The 21,317-nt window shown below is 48.3% G+C and overlaps 5 protein-coding genes across 5 annotated transcripts; 2 read left to right on the top strand and 3 right to left on the bottom strand.

Annotated features, from left to right (window-relative positions):
- Positions 1 to 3,733: 3,733 nt before the first annotated feature.
- ARI10 (putative E3 ubiquitin-protein ligase) lies at positions 3,734 to 5,822 on the bottom strand (the record flags this gene model as incomplete). Its single annotated transcript, XM_031152664.1, has 2 exons — positions 3,734 to 5,192; positions 5,236 to 5,822. The coding sequence occupies 2 exons, from the start codon at positions 5,820 to 5,822 to the stop codon at positions 3,734 to 3,736; spliced, it is 2,046 nt and encodes a 681-aa protein (XP_031002696.1).
- Positions 5,823 to 6,875: 1,053 nt separating this feature from the next.
- LHYA1_G007738 (putative transcriptional regulatory protein) lies at positions 6,876 to 10,062 on the bottom strand (the record flags this gene model as incomplete). Its single annotated transcript, XM_031152665.1, has 5 exons — positions 6,876 to 8,245; positions 8,299 to 8,618; positions 8,668 to 9,383; positions 9,430 to 9,571; positions 9,617 to 10,062. 5 exons carry the CDS (start codon positions 10,060 to 10,062, stop codon positions 6,876 to 6,878), a joined length of 2,994 nt encoding a protein of 997 aa, XP_031002695.1.
- Positions 10,063 to 15,007: 4,945 nt separating this feature from the next.
- LHYA1_G007739 (uncharacterized protein) lies at positions 15,008 to 15,887 on the top strand (the record flags this gene model as incomplete). Its single annotated transcript, XM_031152666.1, has 2 exons — positions 15,008 to 15,106; positions 15,171 to 15,887. The coding sequence occupies 2 exons, from the start codon at positions 15,008 to 15,010 to the stop codon at positions 15,885 to 15,887; spliced, it is 816 nt and encodes a 271-aa protein (XP_031002694.1).
- Positions 15,888 to 17,647: 1,760 nt separating this feature from the next.
- On the bottom strand, positions 17,648 to 19,672 carry YBR220C (uncharacterized protein; the record flags this gene model as incomplete). The annotated part of the gene is made up of 2 exons (XM_031152667.1): positions 17,648 to 17,990; positions 18,051 to 19,672. The coding sequence occupies 2 exons, from the start codon at positions 19,670 to 19,672 to the stop codon at positions 17,648 to 17,650; spliced, it is 1,965 nt and encodes a 654-aa protein (XP_031002690.1).
- A 524-nt stretch (positions 19,673 to 20,196) lies between these two features.
- LHYA1_G007741 (uncharacterized protein) lies at positions 20,197 to 21,183 on the top strand (the record flags this gene model as incomplete). Its single annotated transcript, XM_031152668.1, has 2 exons — positions 20,197 to 20,278; positions 20,333 to 21,183. The coding sequence occupies 2 exons, from the start codon at positions 20,197 to 20,199 to the stop codon at positions 21,181 to 21,183; spliced, it is 933 nt and encodes a 310-aa protein (XP_031002691.1).
- Between the last annotated feature and the right edge of the window lie 134 nt (positions 21,184 to 21,317).

Here is a 21,317-nt window from a genome sequence, read left to right on the forward strand (position 1 = left end):
GAAAGCCTTGGAAGGGTTGAGTGGAGCCGTATGCATCTTGGTCGTCTTTGATTCTCAGAGGGGGTGCAATATAATTATCAACGAGCGCTAAATCCGAAGGCGAGTAGAGCTGGTGCAGCGAAGCTATGGTGAGTGTCATAGAACTATCCATTATCTGCAAAAAGGCGAGTTTCCATCCTCACTCAAAACTGCTTCTGCTAGATTGATTGCTTGCTTTATATACAGTATATGCCGGCCGGTAGATCTGATAGCCGCCGTTTTTGTGAACTCACTCCTATCACATCATTGGGCCGTCACTGTCTCAGGGACCCGCTGATTGACCTTCGTAGGAACTATGTACAACATGGGCTGTTCCGGTTGTGATAACTCGCACGCAAACGGACGGTCTAGTCCGATACGATCAAACTTCCAAACTCCCAAGTCGACTGCCGATGGTATTTAGGAAAGGGGAGGGGGACATTTACAGTACATTCTCGATTAGCGAGCTATCTAACTACCCACCTTAAAGAAGGTTCTTCGGAAAGAAGAAAGATTCTTGAAGATCATTTCGGGATCAGTGCGCTTAGAGTTCGGGTCTGGCTGCTTCAGGGGTAGCTCGGGTAGGTAAGTAAATAAGCGGAGAAGGATGTATGACGACGCGGCGCCGGCCATCACGCCGAAACCATCAATCCAAGCTTGCCAGCTTGCCTTGCCTTCCCCTCCAATGCCTTCGATAACCTGTCCCGTCTCTTCTTATCGGAAGCTGTAATGGGACTGGCTCTCCATGGCCAATTAGCTAACAGGCTTTGTGCCCGTCCGGAAACTGTCGCTCTGCTGTAGCAGATGAAGATGGGATAGCAGGTGCTTAATTCCACATCACCTGTTGCTATTTTCCTATAATAGGCCTGGGCTACTCTGGACCTTTGCAATGCCGCACTGGCGTAAAGCTCAAGATTGTAAATATCGAGGGTCTCTGAAAGAAGAGCAGATCAGAATAGTTTCTATCAGATGATCCCTATCTAGATCTCTAGTGCACGTGTTATACCCTTCTAGTGTTGTTCAACACGACTCGGGGTACAACATCTAGCCTTATTCGCAACGAGAATACCAGATCCTACAATTAGCTTCCTTCGAATGGTCATCGAGGTCCGCTGGTTTTGGAAAATCCGTCATAGTGAGCTGCGCTACAAGTCTCGCTTACCGCTTAGCTATCGATAATAGGGGAGGGGGAGGGGTACTTGTTGCAATTGCTCCACCAAGGTATCAAGATCCACCCCTTTGGAGAGTGCCCACTGGTCCCACTGCTATTCGAACCACGGCTGTATACAAGCATAGCGTATATGAATGAGCCTCTACTGTTTACGCTGGCCTGGTAATGGCATAGATCTACGTACTGTACTGTACGCCAACTAGTAGAGAGTGTAAGGCTCAAAAGTAAAGGCGTAGCAGGGGATGGTAAGTACTTATTATGGATCACTCTACTCCGCATCCTTAATCCAACGTTAATGCGGGGTAACGTAGTTCTATAATGACCATGCACTGAAGTCAGCGATCACTGCTTGTCTATCCCACGAGTATGAAATCCTTGATTCCTTACTGTCACTAATAACTATGTTCGGGTTCAATCAAGAAACGTCAAAGATTCAAAGTGTTGCCTTGCTATATATCACGCACTTTAAAACTCATCAGCTCATAACTATAAACTGTTTTGCCCACATGCTCCGAATGATAAAAGCTGTACCCGGAACGTAGGATTCGAGTCATACCGATTTATATGTGCCTATCCTCCAAGTTAGTGCTCTTCCTGTAAAGTGCCTCTTCAAGAGCTGGCAATAGCAATGGGTTGCCAGCGCCTCAAATCATACGTACGTGTATTACGAATGCAAGCTGTCTTTCTAGTCCCTAGCAGGAATGTTACCTCTAGCACAAGTAGCTGACACAGGTAATAATAATACTATGTGCACGTGGAATATAATGGCTGGTGAGTTAGGTTCAATTCCATGCGGCTAGAAACTTGTAGGGGGTAAATGTTCCTTGAATCCTTTCAATTTCAATATTTTGCTCTTTCTCATCGGCATTACCGCCAATTATGAATAGGATCGCGTGGGAATATTACTAGAATCTGGCGTTGTTTGCCTTTATACCTATGTTCAGACATTCCAAGTATAGTAATGCTAAGCGAGCGAGCATAAGACTAACTTTACGGAGGAGGTAGTTCTTACAAGTTACAAGTCAGTATTATAGTGCCTAGTTAGGTAATTATAGGCTATTTTAGGACATTTTTAAGTGTGAATCCGGAGCCTCATTTCACCCTAACCCTTTCAACCAGTGTACGGATATAATGTACAAAGCCGAATCCAAGCCACACCTTGGATTGCGCAGCGCATCGATGATGGAGAAGTTGGTGTTGGGTTGGGTTGAATGGATCGTCGCAAATTGTTAGGATTGGAGGACCACGCTATAAGGTCAAGTACGGTAGATAAGCATGAATGAAAGTCCGAAGGCCCCACATACGGTAATAATCAACTGGCCTCTTCTGCAAGGAATAGGAGAAGGTTTACCAAGGAAGATTTATAAATTACAACAATAGTTATAGTTATAATAATAATAACACGAAGAATCTCCCTTGACCTTACGGACTGGACGCGGTGCTAAAGATAAAGAAACCGTGGATCAATGGAAGCCGTCGTATCATTGTATGTAAGTGAGTCGATAAAGTTCGGTGAAGAAGTGATAATAAGATGAAACCCAATTCTGCTGCTGCTGCCTGCAAGATCTTAGGGTTCCATTGGAACTCCCGTACAGTACGTTCCTGCTCCAGTAACGACTAGTAACATGCTAAAGGAAATGATCCTCAACTGTATATAAGAACTGTTAGTTAATACTAGGACACTTATATAACTATATAATGCACTAGATATATAATCCCTCCAAGGCCATTGCTTCTGCTGCTGCCGCTGCTTCTGCTCCTGCCAAGAGCCGTGAGACCAAAGAAGGAAGAGAGAGGGAAGGTGATCTTATAAGGTCCCCATCTAGCTTTCCCTACTACCAACTAAGCATAGACGACCATCCTCAAAGATCAGGCTTGAACCGTGGGCGGGTTTGATGAATAATTCTTTATCATAGTGCTGTGGTATTGTAATATGATATTACTTCTATGTATAATATGTATGTATTATATCCTTCCTATAAACCATCCTCTTCCGATCCCCATATGAAAACCCGCCTCCTATCATCATCAAATCAAACACTGGGTATAATAACAAGCAATCAATCCATCCATCCAAAGCGCCAAACGCCCTTCTTTCCTCCCTTCCCCACTCCCTCCTTCCACCTACTCCAACCCCATCTCATTCCCAGCTCCCCCCCTTATAATGAATCAAATTCCCCCAAAACAAAACAAGATGAAATGAGATGAAAGAGCTCTCTATACTAGTTCATGCGTACACCCCGTCGAAACCGTCATCGTTATGCGTATAATGCAATGCAATGCAATACCCCAAGCTCCAAATCCATGCATGCATGCCTAATGCGCCCGCCCCCAAAACAAAAGAACGAACTAAAAACGAGAGCCAGAATGGCGGGTATGATATGATATGAGAATATATAGATCGAGACCGGACAAACGGAATGGCTTGCCTGCCTTCGTCGCGAGATTGACATGTGACGAGATGATATGTAGTCCCGTCCGCTAAAGTGTGTGTGCAGTGTCGTGAAATTCGTAACTTCAATCCCCCCTCCCCCCTCCCTCGTCCTACTCTTGAACAGCCTCCAAATCATCATGTTTACTAGGTCCCGGCTGCGGCCACTCAACAGGAGCGATAGCCGCAAACTTGACACCCTGCTCCATCTCCAACGTCTTCCTCAACATCTCTTCAATAATCCCCCATCTACGCCGCAACCTGACTTGCCTCTCATGAAAAACCCTTGTGAATCCATCTTCATCATTAGCAAAACTCTCGTCCAGAGCTTCCAGCTCTTCGCCTCGTCTAGCTGCCAACTTTTCCAGCTCGTCTTCTTGACGCACCAAGAGTAATTCCATCTGCTTGGCTTGCTTGTCTCGCATCACGTTGATCTTGCTCTGGTGCAGACGCTCAAGATCATCCCGGACGTTGTACTGCTGGTCCAGCTCCCGTAAATCGCGTTCAGTGACTACGCGCGCAGGATTGCTTCCGCTGGCATTGCGGCCAAGGCCATCACAGTATGCTTCCATGTGTCTGAGACGGATCCGTACACTGCGCTCGGCTTGCTGATGGCTTTCCCGGAGTTCCATCTCTGCGCTGACTTGTCGATCTTCTAGGTGGGCGGCCGTTCTAGCATGTCGCTCTTTCATTTTCGCATGCATCTCATCGTACTGATCGAGGATATTTAGCTTGGCCTGCCCAAGCCGCGTCCACATGATCCACCTCATCTTCCTTTCGAAAGCACAAAAGCGTTCCCTCTCATTGATCTGTTGTGCTCTTAATGCGTTTAGCTCTCGACTCTGCAAAGTTCTCTCTTCCGCTTCAGCTTTCTGGGCAGCTTCTAATCGTTCGGCTTCCTCTCTAGCAGCATTTTCGGCCTCGAGTTCTGCAATACGTGCTTCTTCCTCCAATCGTCGACGCTCTAGCTCCTCTTCGCCATTACAGTAATTTGGACAGCCGACCACAGGATCCCAGACCGCGCCGCAGATATAGCAGAACTGCGCTTTGCACCGACAAGTTATATGACTACATCCTTGGGTCAATTCTACGAGCGTCCGGCATTTATAGCAGCGTCGCCAGCCAGATTTCTCCCCCATTTGCAGGACGGCATCCAGTTCCCAATCGGCTGGGCAATCATGTCCAAAACCATGAGCAGGGCGTTTACAAGTCGAGCAAGCCCTGGTTCTGCATTTCCGACAGACAACTTCAAACGGGTGCTTTGGGTCTATCTTGCTTCGTTTGGGTATAAAGTCGCCACATGCTGGATTTGGGCAGAAAACTCGTTCTTCCCATGGAGTGCTGAATTGTAGAACGCTCTTTATAAAGATCTGCTGCTCTTCTTTCTCCAAAACTGACTTGATAATCGTCCCAGGTATAGGTCGTGTGCAGCATCGCGGTGGCATCTTGGATTCATCGTTTGAGGCTTGCGTGATCAAAACTCGGAGACAGACTTCGCAGTAATTGTGGTTGCAAGGAAGGGTATGTAATGCTTTGCTCTTTTTAAATTCGTTTCGACAGCAAACACAGGAGCTATCTTGTCAGCCGTGGTCGATACGCCTTTGGCACTACTTACTTTACACTCGGCGGGGATGCATAACTCCTCCTAAATCGAAGCTTGGCCTGGACATCCTTCTTGAAACGCTTAAAACTCTTCAGAGACCGTCTCGTTGATACCGAGAAAAGCGAGGGAGCAGGCGAGGGGGCGATTGGGGGATAGACGGATCCTCTCAGAGCATGATCTTGCGCCTCGGTGTTTGCGATATATTTCGTATACTCGGAAAAGGATAGGCTCTTCTTTGCGATCAACCTTCTCTTCGTTTGTGGCCCTGCGGCATTGTCCGACGGCTCATGCGAAGAAGTCGATGATATTCCAGTCGAGTTGCTCCCCTGCGATCCAGAGGAAGATGTCCTCGCATGATGCGATGCCACAGTGACGGCAGATTCGCGCACTGAATTATAAGCAACATTTTGATCCTCCTCTGCAGAAATGGCAGGTATCGAGACGCCGAGGCACTTGGCGTCTTGTACGAGGGCATCTTCAAGGAGAGCTTCCGTCAGGCCATCCTCTAGGTGTAGCACCTCGCGAAAGTAGTCGGCGTCATTGTATTCCAACGGCACAGGTCCATCTGGATGTTGGACATTGGCCAAGGCAGGTCCCATCATGAATTTGTAGAACAGGGTTTGCGCCGCCTTGGCTGCGACATTCGAACGAGAACGAGTGGTACCGGACCGGTCTCACATCACAAGGCGTAGTGGGGTTGATGGTTATCGATGCAGTACGGCCCGCACTGGTGCAGATAAGCAAGACAAGACGAGACGAGACGGAGACGGAGACGAAATGCGCTCTCGTTGAGAAGGGATGGGATTATGGTATGGATAGGAGAGGTGTGTGTACGTGCTTGGAAAGAAATAATGCAATACCGGGCGCGGCGCGGCTACTCTGCCAGGGAATCATGACAATACCGTATGGAAGTGATGTCCACTTGAAAGTGATCACGGGCACGGCTGAGTGGTGGGCGATAAACGTTGGTGGATTCAGGTTAGGGAAGCGCAGCTACCTGCTCCGAACCTACCCTACCGGCGATCAACTTAATCAGTACAGTAACAGTGACCCACAGTACCTACAGTACTCCATCCAGACGTCTATTGAAATTATCATTCGCGAGTATATATACAATACATACCTACCTCATCTATAATCTCCCACTTACCTCCTTCACTCGTATCTCAGTTGTGGTCATGTACCACCTACCTACCTACAGTACTTCCTACACCTCTTACCTCTTACCTCTTACCTACCATACTGTACCTAAGCTTATCGCCATTCAAGCCACCGACACATGCATGTCACGTACGGATCCACGTCTCCGAGCCCCATCCTCATGCATTAGAGCCTTTCCCGAATCCCATCCCTAACTGCCAAGGAATCGCGCGGCGAAATACATATAGTAACGTGACCTAGCCTGGCGCTTAGAACTCCCCCCCTTCCCCCGATCATTCATACCACACCTCCAAGGTGGTAAGGTAGTAGCGGATAGGATAGGATAGGATACTTGGAGTGCAAGAAGATACCTTTAAGGCGTCTGAATTTCATTTCATCTATCATGTCGCCTGTGCTGTGGAGTATCGTATCTATCTATTCAAAACTCATTACTTATACCTAAAATGTGCAGACTATTATACAATACACGTATTGCCCGTTCTCATCTCATCTCAGAAGCCAAAATCCATTCTGTAAGAACTGGTATTGTCTCTCTGCAACCGTTCATTGTTCTGCTGCTGTTCCACAGACCCGGGTCCCGGAAATTGTCGAGACCCTGCATCAGTACTTCCTCCCATACTACCGTACTGGAGATAGACTGGTGGATCATGTAGTGTTTGTTGCTGTGCAATGATATCCCTTCTCTCTTCGTCACTCGATGATGTACCGAAATTCATACCGCCCCCCGGAGCACCTTCACCTCCACCTCCATCCTCACTAAACATATGCATCCATGGGTCGTCGTATAACCCATGCACAGCACCGATGTTGGAGAATCGGCTTATAGCCTCAGAATAATCGAGGGGATTACCAAACATTCCCGAGTATCCTTGATCGTAGGTTCCGGTAAAAGGCTGGAATGACGTGGACGCATGCTGCGGTGGTGTCCAATATGGAGGTTGAGGTGCCGCCGGCATGGAGACTATAGGTTGCGTGTTCTGAAACTGACGAAGGTGGCCTTCAGTAAGGTCCACGGGAGGTTGCCTCTGAAGACGCGTCTGTGATTGGAACCCTTTCTGAGATCCACAAGTCATGCCACGTCGCCACTGGTAGCCCGAAGGAATAGGGACTTCCGTGGGCATATCGATGATTGAGGGGTGGATGACGGGCGCTACCAGTCTGATAAGTTTATCGAAGATCTCCCAGGCTTTTCGTGCGGATATAAATTGCCCGGACATCATGGCTAACCAATTAACCCCTTTCCTTGCATCTTCCAGGATGTGTGTGCTTTCGCTTGGCATGTGTTGCGATTGAAAGGCCATTTCAAGCATTAAAATGGAAAGTGCTTCACATAGGTTGTTCAATATATTCCACCACGGAGGGATGGTGTAGATTTTTTCGTTACTAGTCGCCGACCAGGCGAGTAGAGATATCATCTTGCGTGCAGATGATATGCATTCTACCACAGCGTTTTGAGAAAAGTTTTGCGACGACTCGGATTGGTTTTTTATGCGGCCTTCGAATCGGCAAAGACAAGGTCGGAAGAGGATCATGCGCGAGCTGTTAAAGAGCATGGCAAGCCCAGTACGCTGGAGCAGCCAGGGATCGTTCCAGTCCGGCTCATTGACGGTGTCAAAGTCAACATTGAATTCGATAGGTAGATTCTCTTTCCAAGCTTCAAGTCGATGATCGATTCCACGGATGATATCTTGGACGTTGCTCCATTTCTCCTTGATTGTCGATGCGCAGTAGAGTTGCGTAACGATTTCGTGGGCAATTATCGAGAGTTGGGTACGGTAAATGAAATATGTGGAGGTGGTAATCTGTAGCTGGAGAATGGGGAACATATATGCAAGTGGTTTTACTCCTGTGGCTATACGCACTATTTGCGAAAGGTTAGCTAGTTTTGGCAGGAACATTTTGGAAAATGCTTACCCCGAGATGCTTTAGAGTCTTGACGATTGCATGGTAGTATTTGAGGACTCTGAACGTCCCCCGTCCTGTCATATAATACTTGGCCTAGATGGAAATCCTCCTCGTTGATGTTTACCGGCAGCGGTACGCTGATATCTTTATCAGAAACACAGCTTGGTCGACCAGTGCTCTCATTCAGTGAACATTCAAGGCCATATAACGACCACCAGATTCGGACTCGATGCTCCTTCTCCACATCAGAAATTTCCGGGACCTCACTGCGCAAATGCAACCCAAGAGTCGTGGCGTCTCGAATTGCGAGTCCGCATATTGTCCAAGCTCTGAAAGTATCAATATTCTGCAAGTAGACGCTGGTTCAAAAAGGCATACCTGTTTAGTCGGCACGTTGAAACATAATATAGACATAATAGTCCTAGAGCGCAGACTGTGGAGACGCGTGGATCCTGGTATAAAATGCTTTCACCCATACACAACAATTTGGCACGTGCTATATACAGCAAATGATCATTGTGATGTCCTCGACGCGGGCTCTTTGTCAGATGTGCAAACCATGCAGAGTTTGCGAATACTATATTCAGAGTGCCAAGCCATAGCAAGTCTTCTGGCGAAAGATCGCTTGTTCCAGGTCTGAAGTGGGTATACTTGATCGTGAAAGCTGCTTTATCCACGATTGGGAATGCCTTATGGACGTGATCAAAGTAGGACCGAACCAACGCGTCTGCGACTCTTGGATCCGGCCATTCAAACATGTCGACATTACCTACTTTGTCTTCTTCAAAATCGGCGTCCTCAGTGTAATAGGATGCTCGCGCGAAGAGGTTGTCCCGTTTGCCAATAGCTGCTGGGTTACTGTCGCCCAGACGACATTCTTCGGCAGTGCGCTTCGCCCAAGCAACGGCAGAGGACTTCCCTACAAGACCCGTAGCTCTGTTGTCATCTTGATCTGTATCCACATTAATGGCATCAATAGCCCCTGTTGAGCCGACTTCTGCCTCGTCATATTCCTCTTCGCTGCCTTCTGATAGTTCGCCGCCCGGCGAGACCGTGTGTCGAGATTCGCTTTCGCCTGCTGTTGAAACAGGGCTCTGTGTGTCCGATGAGCACGTTTTCTCATAGTTGGCTTGGACATACCATAGTTAGAATATTATCAATCGCATCTCTCATCTCCTCCTTGGACAATTCTGCACGCTGGATGCGTCGCAATCTTTCAACTATATCATGGTTATGCCGCGTTAGGAAGTCGGCCTCTTTGCTCAGATTCGAGAGTCTCCTCCTTTGATGTTAGCCTGCAATCAATCGGGGGATATGGGGGCCATACTTGCGATCTTTGTCCCGTTTTCCATCTCCGTACACGCAATGGAACCCAGCGTTTCTGCATTTCAGGCAAGGAAGTTCTCCAGTACATCCTGACTTTGACTTCCTGCATTTATCACATGCATGGGCAGTCCTCCCTCTTTTGAAAGCTGTTGAAGCAGATTCGTGTTTTCTGGATTGCTTTAGCTGGGGAATGGCGACCTTTCCCAAAGGCGCGTTGAGCAGGGGCAATTGCGGCTGTACGGCAGATCCACCGTTACTCGAAGCTTCGGCATGTTGATGTTGGGTAGGCTCTGGAGAGCCCCGGGACTGGATATCGAAAGATGTTGGCCCTGAAGCTCGCGCAGGTTCGAATGGATCGAAATTGTGCGATGTTTCGTCCTTACCCGAGCGCCCTTCAACGTCGTCTCGTGAACGCTTCCCACGAGCACGGGTATCTTGCGTGGGCATAGAAGGAAGCGTAATCAATGATCCACCTATGTACGAGTAAAGATGCAAGTAAAAAAGTCGCAATTGTCGTATTATAGCTGCAAAATGGCCACGACGATAGGTTCAGAGATAGTCAATGCTGGATGGTAGAGCATGGAGTGGAAGTAGGTGGTGATTGGGCGAGAGATAGGGCTTTGAGGACGATTGGATGTCCAAGGTATTTAACCCCCTTCGCCTACGAAGACGAAAGCTGAGGAGTAGAGAGTAGGTAGGTAGGGTAGATTTGGATCAGGTGTTTTTTTATTTATTTGAGGTGCAACAAGGGACTCAGAAGAGTACGAGATGATGCTGGAGAGGGACTGTTCTCGGGGAAAACATGAGGTGCAGATGAGGTGCAGACCTAGACTGTTGGATGTAGTGGCACGAGCGTGGGGAGCATGTCACTTGAGTTTTGGAAGGAATTCGGAGGCAGGTAGGGGGGGGGTAGGTACTGTACTGTGTACTGTACATAGGTCACGGAAGAAGATAAGACAAGAGTATGGTGTACTGTGAGGGAGGTAGGTACCTAGGCAAGCAGGTAGGCAAGCAGGTAGGCAAGCAAGCAGGTCAAATGAATCTTCCATGGCATATAGGTACGGAGTACAAGAAGGGGAGGGGGTGGGGGAGGGGTGATTCGGGTCTACGTCACTAGACGGATGTGCCGCTCTACTGGAGATGGCTGGCGATCCTACTCCGCATACTTACCTACCATCCTAGCAGCGGGCGTCCCCGTGGAAGAAACATCAGAAACAAGAAAATGGATAAGTCATCATCGAGAAGTTGAAATACCATCAGAGCGGAGCAGAGGGAAGGAATGGTACGTACCTTAGCTTAGGTACAAGACAAATTACGACCAAACCAGAGCAGAACGAGAATATACAAGCCCATTATATTAGAAGCTTATAGGTATAAGGCAAGTAAGTATGGGTACATTTTATTTTACCGTAAATAAAAGATGAGGTAGTGAAAAGCAACAGGACTTGACGTTCCAATCGACGCGCAGTGTCATCTCGGAGGCATCTCCGTATCCTCCCCTCCAAATACGTCATGCATATTATCATACGTCGATTACGTCCATCACAGTCCTGTACTACTCCTCCTCCCTGCTGTGGACAGAAATAAAGGCAGCCACCCCATCCGTATTGCTTTTTCTATTTACGCAGTCTTGCGAGCCAAGGAGAAATCGCATCGGAGGAGGAGTCCGAGTCCGCGAATCCCGAGGTATATAATAACGTCACAAGGTACCTTTTCCTTTTACTTGTACTCCTACAGGTGCCACGACGCGCCCGGTGAAAACTCCGTCGCCCCGCATCCCTCTGCCTCTAAAGACAACCAAGACAACCAAGATAACCTCCCTCTGCCACCTTACCTACCTACCTACTATACGAATCAACACCAATCTCGAATCATGCACATACCCAGCTCAGCTGCCTATCTATCCCTACGCCACCTTGCCTGATCTTGGGAAGACCCAGTCTCGACCGTCCGTGGCATACCACCATTTACGGATTGCATTGCATATATACAATCGAGTGTCGAACCAAAATATCGTGGACATCTCAAGCTGGAGATCGATGCATCATAGATATATCCTCAGGTGCATGATTATAAATGCATGCAGTCAAAATATCATGGGCGGACGACGGATAAACATGTCGATGCTGGATGCTTTGAAGCCAAAGCTATCAAATCGAAATCTCCATCCCAACGGTTGCACTTTCCAGTGGCATATGCGCTATTTTCGGTCCCAGGCTAAGCAAGATTCAGTACAGCGTCTGCCCAAATGTTTCAAGCTCTCTTGAGGGATTGCTATTTTCGAACAGTGGTATTGTATTCGCTATAGCTCTATGTAAGAGCTAAGACGAAAACGCTGCTGGAAGGGTCACAAGATGACAACGTCTCACATACTATCCTAACACTTTCTCAATACAAGAAAAAACTCAATACGAAAGCCAGACTAACGTTGTCTAGATCTAGAACGGCCACAATCAGTCGATCTCTGGCCATTAGTTAAATAATCCACGCTTGGATCTGAACTAGCTGACGGTGATTGGTCGAAGGATGTTCTCGATGTGTCAACGGTGTCTGTGGCGCTACAGGTGCTTCATGTGTTGAATACTGGCTCACAGCCATTCTCCCATCAAAAACGTCCCTACTTCCCTGACCGCTCAAAGGGGCTTGGACAGCAGCCATGCATGGTACTTTGCTGTGGGTATATATGCAGCGTATCCCTTGGCTACACACGAGATGGCGATTCATTTGCGGACACTCGGTCTCAGTCTTCCGCCCAGTCTCGTTGAACGAAGGTGAGCGCCCGAAATATTTGGCTGGACGTGTGCCTTGGATCGGGGGATCGGTTCACCGAGGACGTGGATCAGTCCTCCATCAGCATATAGACCTGTGTTACATGCAGCTTCCTATGCTGGATCATCCGGCCTTGATTGTCGGGAAAACGCACTTTGTTGATCTCCTACAGCGAGTGGAGGTGTAGGTGGAGGATTATGCCTCGCGGGGGCAACGTGATTGTTTGCCAATGGTGGAGGACTTGTACGCTGTACTAATGGAGTCCTATATTGAAAATCTGGCACGGTAGGTCGAAAAGGAAATGTAACTGTTGCCCGTTCTGCTTCCCGTTCACTTTGTTCCTTCGCGTCTGGAACAAATTGTCTGTTGCACGGTGTATCCGTCAAGAAACCTAGGAGCCGTGATTGTGACATTGTCGAACTGAGAGGTAGGTCTGCAATATCGGATGTCTGAGTAAGGATAGATGTAAGAGCGAGAGAATGTGGGTCGGCAATGAAAGCTGTAAGGATGAAGTTATTAATGTTTATAATGTTGGAATGACAGTTTGTTGTTTCGACAGATCAAAATCTGCAAAGGTTCCATGAGAATGAGAAAGGAGCGGCCTCGTCACTTGCACTGCGTTACGCTACCTCACTCTCGGGCAGGAGTGAGTTGCATGAGATGGCAGTATGATATGATTGACTTGAAAGATGCCACCTCATACAACAACTCTAAACATCCTCACGCTGAACACATAATCCCCACACCAGCAGTCAGTGGAATCGCGAATCATGATACCAGTACCTCGTACGTACTAATGGCCTCGATGGAACGCTGTTACGCATTTCACTGAACACAATGAACGACGTTGGCATGAAGCGGTAACACCATCCACCCAGTATATAATTAGAAGCTCAACATGGAAATACTTGATACACCAAGATGTTCCAAAAAGAAGAAAAAACAGGACGAAGTGATGAAAGTGTCCGTCCAGAGGCCGCTGTCGCCCTTTAAGCAATGATGAAAAACCACGAATCCGTGTTAGAATAAAAGAACACACATATTTTTCAACTGAGCTCCCTCCATCTATCCCTCATCGACCTTGGTGACTGGTGCTTGGGGGAAAAAGAAAACGAAGACGAACGAACCGCTGGTCCACTGCGCTGCACTCAAAACCGCTGAAGCGTTGAGGAAGGAAGGAAACGAGTCAGCGCAAAAAGGCCCTAGGCAGATACGGAATACGAAGGGGGAAATTGATACTCATAGGGGCAAGGCCTGGAAGTCTGGACTAGTGCGATTGATTTGAAGCTTTTGGTTCCAATACCTCCTTGGACGGCCCGGATATTACATTCCGAGACAAGCTCCGGAGTTGAGCGTCGTGTGAGGCTGGCTGGGCTGGCTGGGATGGGGCTCAGTGGGCTGACTGAAATGCAAAAGTAGCTCGAGATTAAGTGGGCGAAAACGTGATGCAAAAGGTGACCGCGGACTAGACTGGAGTGGACTGGAGTGGAGTGGACTGGACTGGACTGGACTGGGAAAATTCAATGGATTACTCTACAGAGTCTACACGTGTGTGTACGGAGTACGGCTGCAGAATGTCCGAAAATTTACCGTACCGTTCGAGATAGGAGGACGGTCAGGAATTGTAAAATGCTATTGGATTGGATTGGATTGGATTGGAATTGCTATTGGATTGGGCGTGTCGCTGCTGTGCTGAGTGTTGTTGAGTCTTGACTGACTCGGTACTCTCTTACGCGCTTCGCTTCATCGATTTACTCACCGTTGAGCACGGCGTACGTACTGTACTTGAGCACACACCAGCCGGCTGACAGCTGCAGTCCCCATTCTATCACGCACGCGCTGATACGCTGTAGTCTTTCCATCCAAATTTACACTGCCTCGTATACCAATATCACCGCGAGGTGACTAACTAGCACTGTTTGCTCAATGCAGCAAGAGTGAGAATGGTGCCAAGTTGACAGGCCATGATTATTCGTTGGTTCCTGGCCGGCTGCATAGGGCTAAGCTGGTTAGCTTCAGGGGCCGTGGGTAGCGTCAGGGGTAATTGGCACCTTTTCAGCGCTTGGTTGGGTTCCCCGCAAAGGTTGTGGACAGGGCATCGGGCCCAGATTTGAAGACCACCCACTGCTACCAGACTACTTCCAAGTGAACTTCGTACCTCCGTACCCCCCTTTTTCTTTCTCACTCTAAAGGCCCGCGCTATTGCTTGCTTGGGCTGGATCTACGCTAAGCGAAGACGAGCTATTCCCCTTTTTCCATAGGGTTAGCGACAGCCGCCTCAATACGAACCGTCCTCATTTCCTCTTTTATTTTGGCTTCTAGGCTTGAGGTCGGTTCGTCTCTAATTGGGACGCCTTCACCAGCCGCGCTTTGGGAATGCTTTCCTCTGTCCACTTAGTGCAATGTCCGCCCTTTTGATGGCAATCACAGCTTGGTATTTAGAAGCCTCAATTCCCCTTCACCTGTTCCTCTTTTTCTTTCCTCCCAAGCCTCTCTAACTTCATCCACATTCATTAATCAATAATCTTTGTATCTTCGATACACTTACACTCTTTACAACTCACTCATATTATATAATTCTTTTTGAAATCTTTTCAAAAACTCAATCCTACCAACCGTCAAAATGAAGGCCTCAATCATCACTCTTGCTCTCTCCGCGGCTCTTGCCACCGCCCAGAACACCACGGTCCCATACACCACCTCCACCCTCACCCAGACCAAGGTCTACACTGTTACGTAAGAGCCTCATCTCCAGAAACGATCCACATCCGCACAATACTGACCAGTATCTAGATCTTGCGCTGCCACAGTCACCGACTGCAGCCCGCATTGGCCAGGTCACCACTGAGATCTCAGTCACCACCACCTACTGCCCAGTGACCGGTGCTTCCAGCACCCCAATTGTCCTGTCTCCCCCAGTCACCGCTGCCTCCTCTGCCAGCACCCCACTCACCACCAGCACCAAGATCAAGACCAAGACCTACACCATCAGCAAGTGCGCAGCAACTGTCACCAACTGCCCATACGGATCGACCACCACCTCGACCTACGCGACCGTTGTTACATCCCCAGTCAGCAGCGCAGCCACTGGCTCAGTTACCGGTGGTGCTTCCGTCCCAGCCACTGGCTCAGTCACTGGTGGTGCTTCCGTCCCAGCGAAGTCAGCCTCATCAGTTGTCGTCTCCGTCCCAGTGACCACCCTCTCCCCACCTGTCAGCACGGCCCCAGCTTCCGCCCCAGCCACGCTCCCAGTCACCTCCGTCGTCACCATCTCCACCTGCGTACCAACCGTCATCACCTCCGTGGTGACCGTCTACCCCTCCTCCGCCCCCGCAACCACCGTTGTCTCCTCCGTGAAGAGCTACGGAACTGCTGCCCCATCGGCCCCAGTCACCTACAGCCCATCCACCAACACCACCATCGTTCCCTTCACCGGCGCTGCTTCAGCCCAGAAGGCCGGTGGTCTGTTGATGGCCGTCGGTCTCGCTGCTTTCCTCTTGTAAATGTGACGATCCTTACACATGGTACGGATGACATGCTTGCATTATATGCGGTTCGGAGTGATGGAAAAGGGGGTTTAGAAGGAATGGAGAATGGGGGATGGGTTTGGAAAGGATAAAATGGATTTTAACTACACGTACTGAATAATTTAACTTCTGACGCGATTATGAGGTACTCGTCGTGACTTCAAGCAATAAATATACGATCTCAATAACCTTCTCTGCGTCTAATATGACCCATTGCTTTTCCTTGTAACTGGCAAAAACATGCATCGTGCACTTTCACATATCCTCTAGAGTTAGACATTACCTCGCAACCGCTTCTACCAGGTCTAACCTTCAAGAAAAGAAAAGGGAAAGTAAGGCATGGTATTTGGTTGTTGTTAAGAAAGATACTCGTCATGGTCTGTCTGATGATGTAAAGTTGCTCGATTGATGAGATGACAACGATTATGATATGAAAGGAGTAGACATTATACGGATAACCTGATCAGTCTTAAAAACATAACTCTAACTCCCCCTTGTTCATCGATCGATAGCAATAGCTAGCTAGCTATAAAACAACTAGTGAATCTGCAAGTTGCTCGCTCGCGCTTTCCAATAACCGACATCCTAAGTTAGCATGTCTCAATCAAGGTCATACCAGAACAGCACTCACTTTCCTAATATGATATAATACTACCTTGAATGAGTAAGTATAAATACTCATCGATTCCATATCTTATCTTATCTTTCCTTACATCAGTAAAGTAAAGTAAGCAAGAACCATCATCCGATTGAATTATTACTTAGTCGCTCGCTATATGATTTCACATATACAGCTAGCTAGCCATACATGTCGACATCAGACCAAAGCAAGCTGGCAGCAACTAAAACTAATACGATCTCTTGTTCTGCAATTGATATACAGTACAGTATCGTTATGTATTACGTCTAGATAGATAGGATAGGTAGATAGATCTACACATATACCACACACCCAAAGGCTTTCTTTCTTTCTACAAACCCCACACCACACGACGACACCACAATATTCCACTTTGCAACGCCGCGAAACCGCTCTTCCTTTTGCAGTCAACAACCTCTCTATCTATCTCCTATCAAGAGCGAGAAAGACGCTCGTCCCGTTCCGTTTCGTTGTATACTACGGCGTGATACTGTCTGTACCTAATGTATTAAAAGCATACCCAGCATCTCCCTTCATGAATTTATTAACCCAAGCTCAGCAACATGACATGACAAGACATGTGCACCATCGTCATCATCTACAGTGCGAAACATCTGAACCCTTTCCCCGCACCGTCGGTCTTTACTTACCGCGCGGTAGTTATCGTTCGGGCATATAGAAGAGAGGCTATATGCAAACGTGAGTAGGTTGTTCGGTTGGGGTTGAGGAAATCATATATGTAAATGATGGTTTTTTTGCTACTGTACCTTGTTTATTGCATTGCGCATGAGGTGGGATGCGAGGAATGCCGGGTTTGATGGCAAGATGGTGGATTTCACGCGCATTGGGTGGATAGTGTTCGCTTTTTCGCTGCGTGAGGGTTTGTTAGATGAGATATGAGGTGCGGGTACATGAAGAAATGCTAGTTGTTTGTGTAGGACAAGGATGTTAATTGTAGCAGGAATGTGAAATGGATAATGGACCTTTCTTCTCTTAGAAGCTGAGCCGAGCAGATCATACTTATACATTCTATCTACATACAGTACAACCCCATCCCATCTACCAGTTCAGTCCATGTCATATATATACCTCCGCCTTACGTACTCCCTTCAGCAATCCTCCACGCCCTCAATGGCAACGCCTGCAACTTGAGAGCCGCCGGTTTGATGAAGCCCCAAAACGTCACGACGCCAATAAGCACACATACAATATTCATAACATAGTATCCATCCCGGCTCACATCGCAGATTCCCCCGCCTTGTATACACCGGTCTTTCTCTGCCGACAGGGAGCAGCTGAATGGGGAGGTAACGAGGGGTCCGTGGAGGCCGGCCGCGAGTTTATAGTCTGTGGGTGGGGGGAGGCAGGTGGCGACTGTAAAGAGATCGACGAGTTTCAGGACGAAGAAACGGGGGAATGTACCGCCTAGGTTAGATACGCTGTATAAAAACGATCATTAGCTCAGCTCAAACGAAAGCTAACAGGGGGAAGGAACATACGTAGCAAGCAAAGTCATATAAGTGCCCCCAATAACCGGATCCGCAATCCTTGCATGGAAAGCAGAGATGGCGACAAACATGACCGTGTTCGTAAACGTAGAAAAGATATGCTCCGCGATAACGACAAGCAGGTACCACGTATCAACGCCGTTTGCTGGGAAGATAATCACAGTGATTTGAGCAATAACAGCAGCTACTAGACGGCCTACAAAACCCCAACACCACAGCCGCATAGGCGTATAAGTAGTTGACCATTTCCCCGCATAATACCCCAACCCAATCTCAAAAGGAAAATCGATGAGCACTGTCAAGGCGAGATCTTCCTGGCTGAATCCTTTATCGATGAGCTTCAGATTGGTAACAGCATCGTTGGCTTGGAAGCCGATTTTAGCAATTAGATGGATGATGATTATGGTCTGGATGTTCTTGAGTTTCAACACGCCCCACATCACTTTATACACATCCCAAATGCCGTCCTCATTCTTAGTTTTCTCTTCTTTCTTCAGAACTGCGAGCCCGAGAGTGACGATTATGTATGCCCAGCCCCAAAACGTGAGATAGCCTCCAAGTGTCATGACGCCTTCGTCGAGTGGTGTCTTGCGGAACCATTTATTGGCAAAATCTGGCGAGTTGAAGGCGAGGAAGACGGTGTATGACATGAATTGCCCGGCTGTTAAGCCAACGGTTTGCGCGGTTGATGCGTAAGATATATTTCCGGGAGTTAAGAGAGTCAATGCCCATCCATCCACTGCGATATCTTGCGTCGCACACATGAACACTAGGAAGAACCACCAGCCTGTAAAGCCCCAGATTCCAGACCCGTCGTCTGCGCCCGCTGTAACCATCATACCCTTCACTCTTGAGCCAAGCCATAACATCCCGATCCCGGAGAGCATCTGAATAGGCATGATCCAACTCTTTCTCCTCCCAACCAGCGGCGTCCATATCGCGTCTACAATGGGACTCCATAACAGCTTCAAGGAGTACGGGTATGAAGCCAAACTGAATACACCCAGCGCACTATATGACAGATTTCTTCCTTTCAACAAGAATGGCACTGAACCCGTCGCGAGCCCCATCGGCACACCCTGCAAGAAGTATAGCAAAACCAGCAGTCCAAAATTCCTCCTATCCTGCATAGGCAGCTGGAAGAAGCCATGGTTGTTTATAGTCGGTGTTCGCGGCACATGGTCATCCAACGTAAACGACTCGCGCGTCATAAGATTCGTAGTGACGGCATTGGAATCCAGAGAAGCGTTTTTGCGCCGGTATTCGACATTATTATTCATGCTGCCGTTTGTGTGACCGTTTTCCCCTCCGCTAGAGGTAGAGCCGTTTGGCACCAATACGGATTTCGGGCGGCGCGATTTGGGCGGCATAGAATTATCGTCTGCGTCTTCTGAGTCTTCTGAAAAGTATTCGGGTGCGAGGAGGTGTTTGGAGTCTTCAGGAAGCTCTTTAATCTCAGTGTTTCTCTTGTGCCGTTGTCCGGATGGCGAAAGGGAGTCTAGTTCTTGGGAGTGCGGGAACTGCGCGTCGTGGTGGGAAGGAAGGTTATGTTGATGTAAAGGAGAGCGGAGAGAAGTCAGTGAGGGCAGTGTATCGTCCAGAGGGGTAGGCATCCATGTGATTGTGTGTTGGAGTCGAGCTTTAGAGGACTCGCTGGCCTCTAAAGTTGAGCAGCCAAACGAAGGAAGGACTAGGGATTTGTGCCACTACTCGACTGGCGTCGGTGGGGAGAAGCGAGTTGATGGATGGAACGTGTCCTTTTTGAGTGAGGGGAATAACAACAGAATAGTTGCAGAAATTGAAGATAGAGGCTTAATTCACAAAATACGGATATGGAAAAGATGAAGCCATACAGAACGACAAAGACACGATGAATATGACAACAACTCTCGACTCGAAAGTGAGACAACTTGCTCCCCCTTGATCTGTTTTGGCTTCCTTTCAGTCAAGCGTGGAGTGGAGCCTCAAGCTCAAGCCTCCCCGCCGTAGCACGTGACGGCCTGCGAAAGATACGCGTCACGTCCGCAGTGTTGATTTCGCAACATTCTTATTTTACAATTCAACAATTGATTCTATTCACGATAAACTATCCGCATAACTCATTGAGTATCTCAATCAAGCAAGCTTATTTCTCATGATGGACTCAACAGACGACTTCATCCCCACTGACGACGTCGGCCTCCAACTCGACGCCGAAATATCGACCCTTCAATCTCAAAGTAAACATCCCCTCATCTCATCCCAATACTATTCATACAACTAACACCCCTCAGTATCCGTCCTCAAAACCCAACGTTCTATCCAAACATCAACAATCCTCACATCGCGCTCCGCCCGCGCAACCCTCGTCCGCCTCCGCTCCTCCCAGAAACCCAAATCCCAACCTACCTCAAGTTCCACATCCACCCTCCCAAGCGACACAGACCCGCTCCTCACCACCACCAAAACGCACCTCCAGCACAAACAAGAAAACCTCTACCGAATATGCGGAACCATCACCACATTTCGAATCCGCGATCCAGATCCCTACGCCGTCGACAGCGGAAACGTGTTAGGGATCCGTATCGACGTGTCCAGTAACGGGAAGTTTATAAGGCCTTATTACGTTATGCTGAACAAGCCTTTTGCCGGTTCAGAATTGTTAAAGGTTCATAGGCATACAGTTCCGCCTTGTATCCCCCTCGCTGTCCTTGCGGAAAACTATTTGCCGACTGGAAAAGGAGCCACGAGTATATCTAGCAATGGGGGGGAGAAAGCGCCTGGTACGAAGACGCAGGATTTACGAAGGTTCGTCAGGGCGTTGAGGAAAGAGGTCGTGGGGTATCATAACCGTATCTCTATTATCAAGGGTCTCAGGAGAGAGTTCAGACTCGACGAGAAAGAGAGTAAGAAAGGGAAGGGGCGGGAGAAGGTCATCTCTGATATCAGTGCTGCGGATGCGGAGGCGAGACAGGTTAGGATTGAGTGGGTTGATGGGAGGATTGGAAGGTATCTTGTTGATGAGGGGGGAAGTGTGGTGAAGGCTGTTGTTATGGGGGAGCAGGGGAGGGATGGAGAGGTTGAGAGGGTGTTGGTTGGGGAAATGGCAGGCGTTGGAGAGAGGTTAAGGGAGGTGATTTATTGATCTTGTTATGGTATGTGTATGAGATGGGACGAAATGGGATCTTTGGAGTCAGGTGTTTGGTTGGTAGATACCCTCTTGAACGAATTGGTTGTAGCTTTGCTGCTAATGGAAGCACATTTGCCCAACACCTTCCC

This window comes from Lachnellula hyalina (assembly GCF_007821495.1).
Source record: "Lachnellula hyalina strain CBS 185.66 chromosome Unknown contig00156, whole genome shotgun sequence".
Classification (NCBI taxonomy): Eukaryota; Fungi; Ascomycota; class Leotiomycetes; order Helotiales; family Lachnaceae; genus Lachnellula; species Lachnellula hyalina.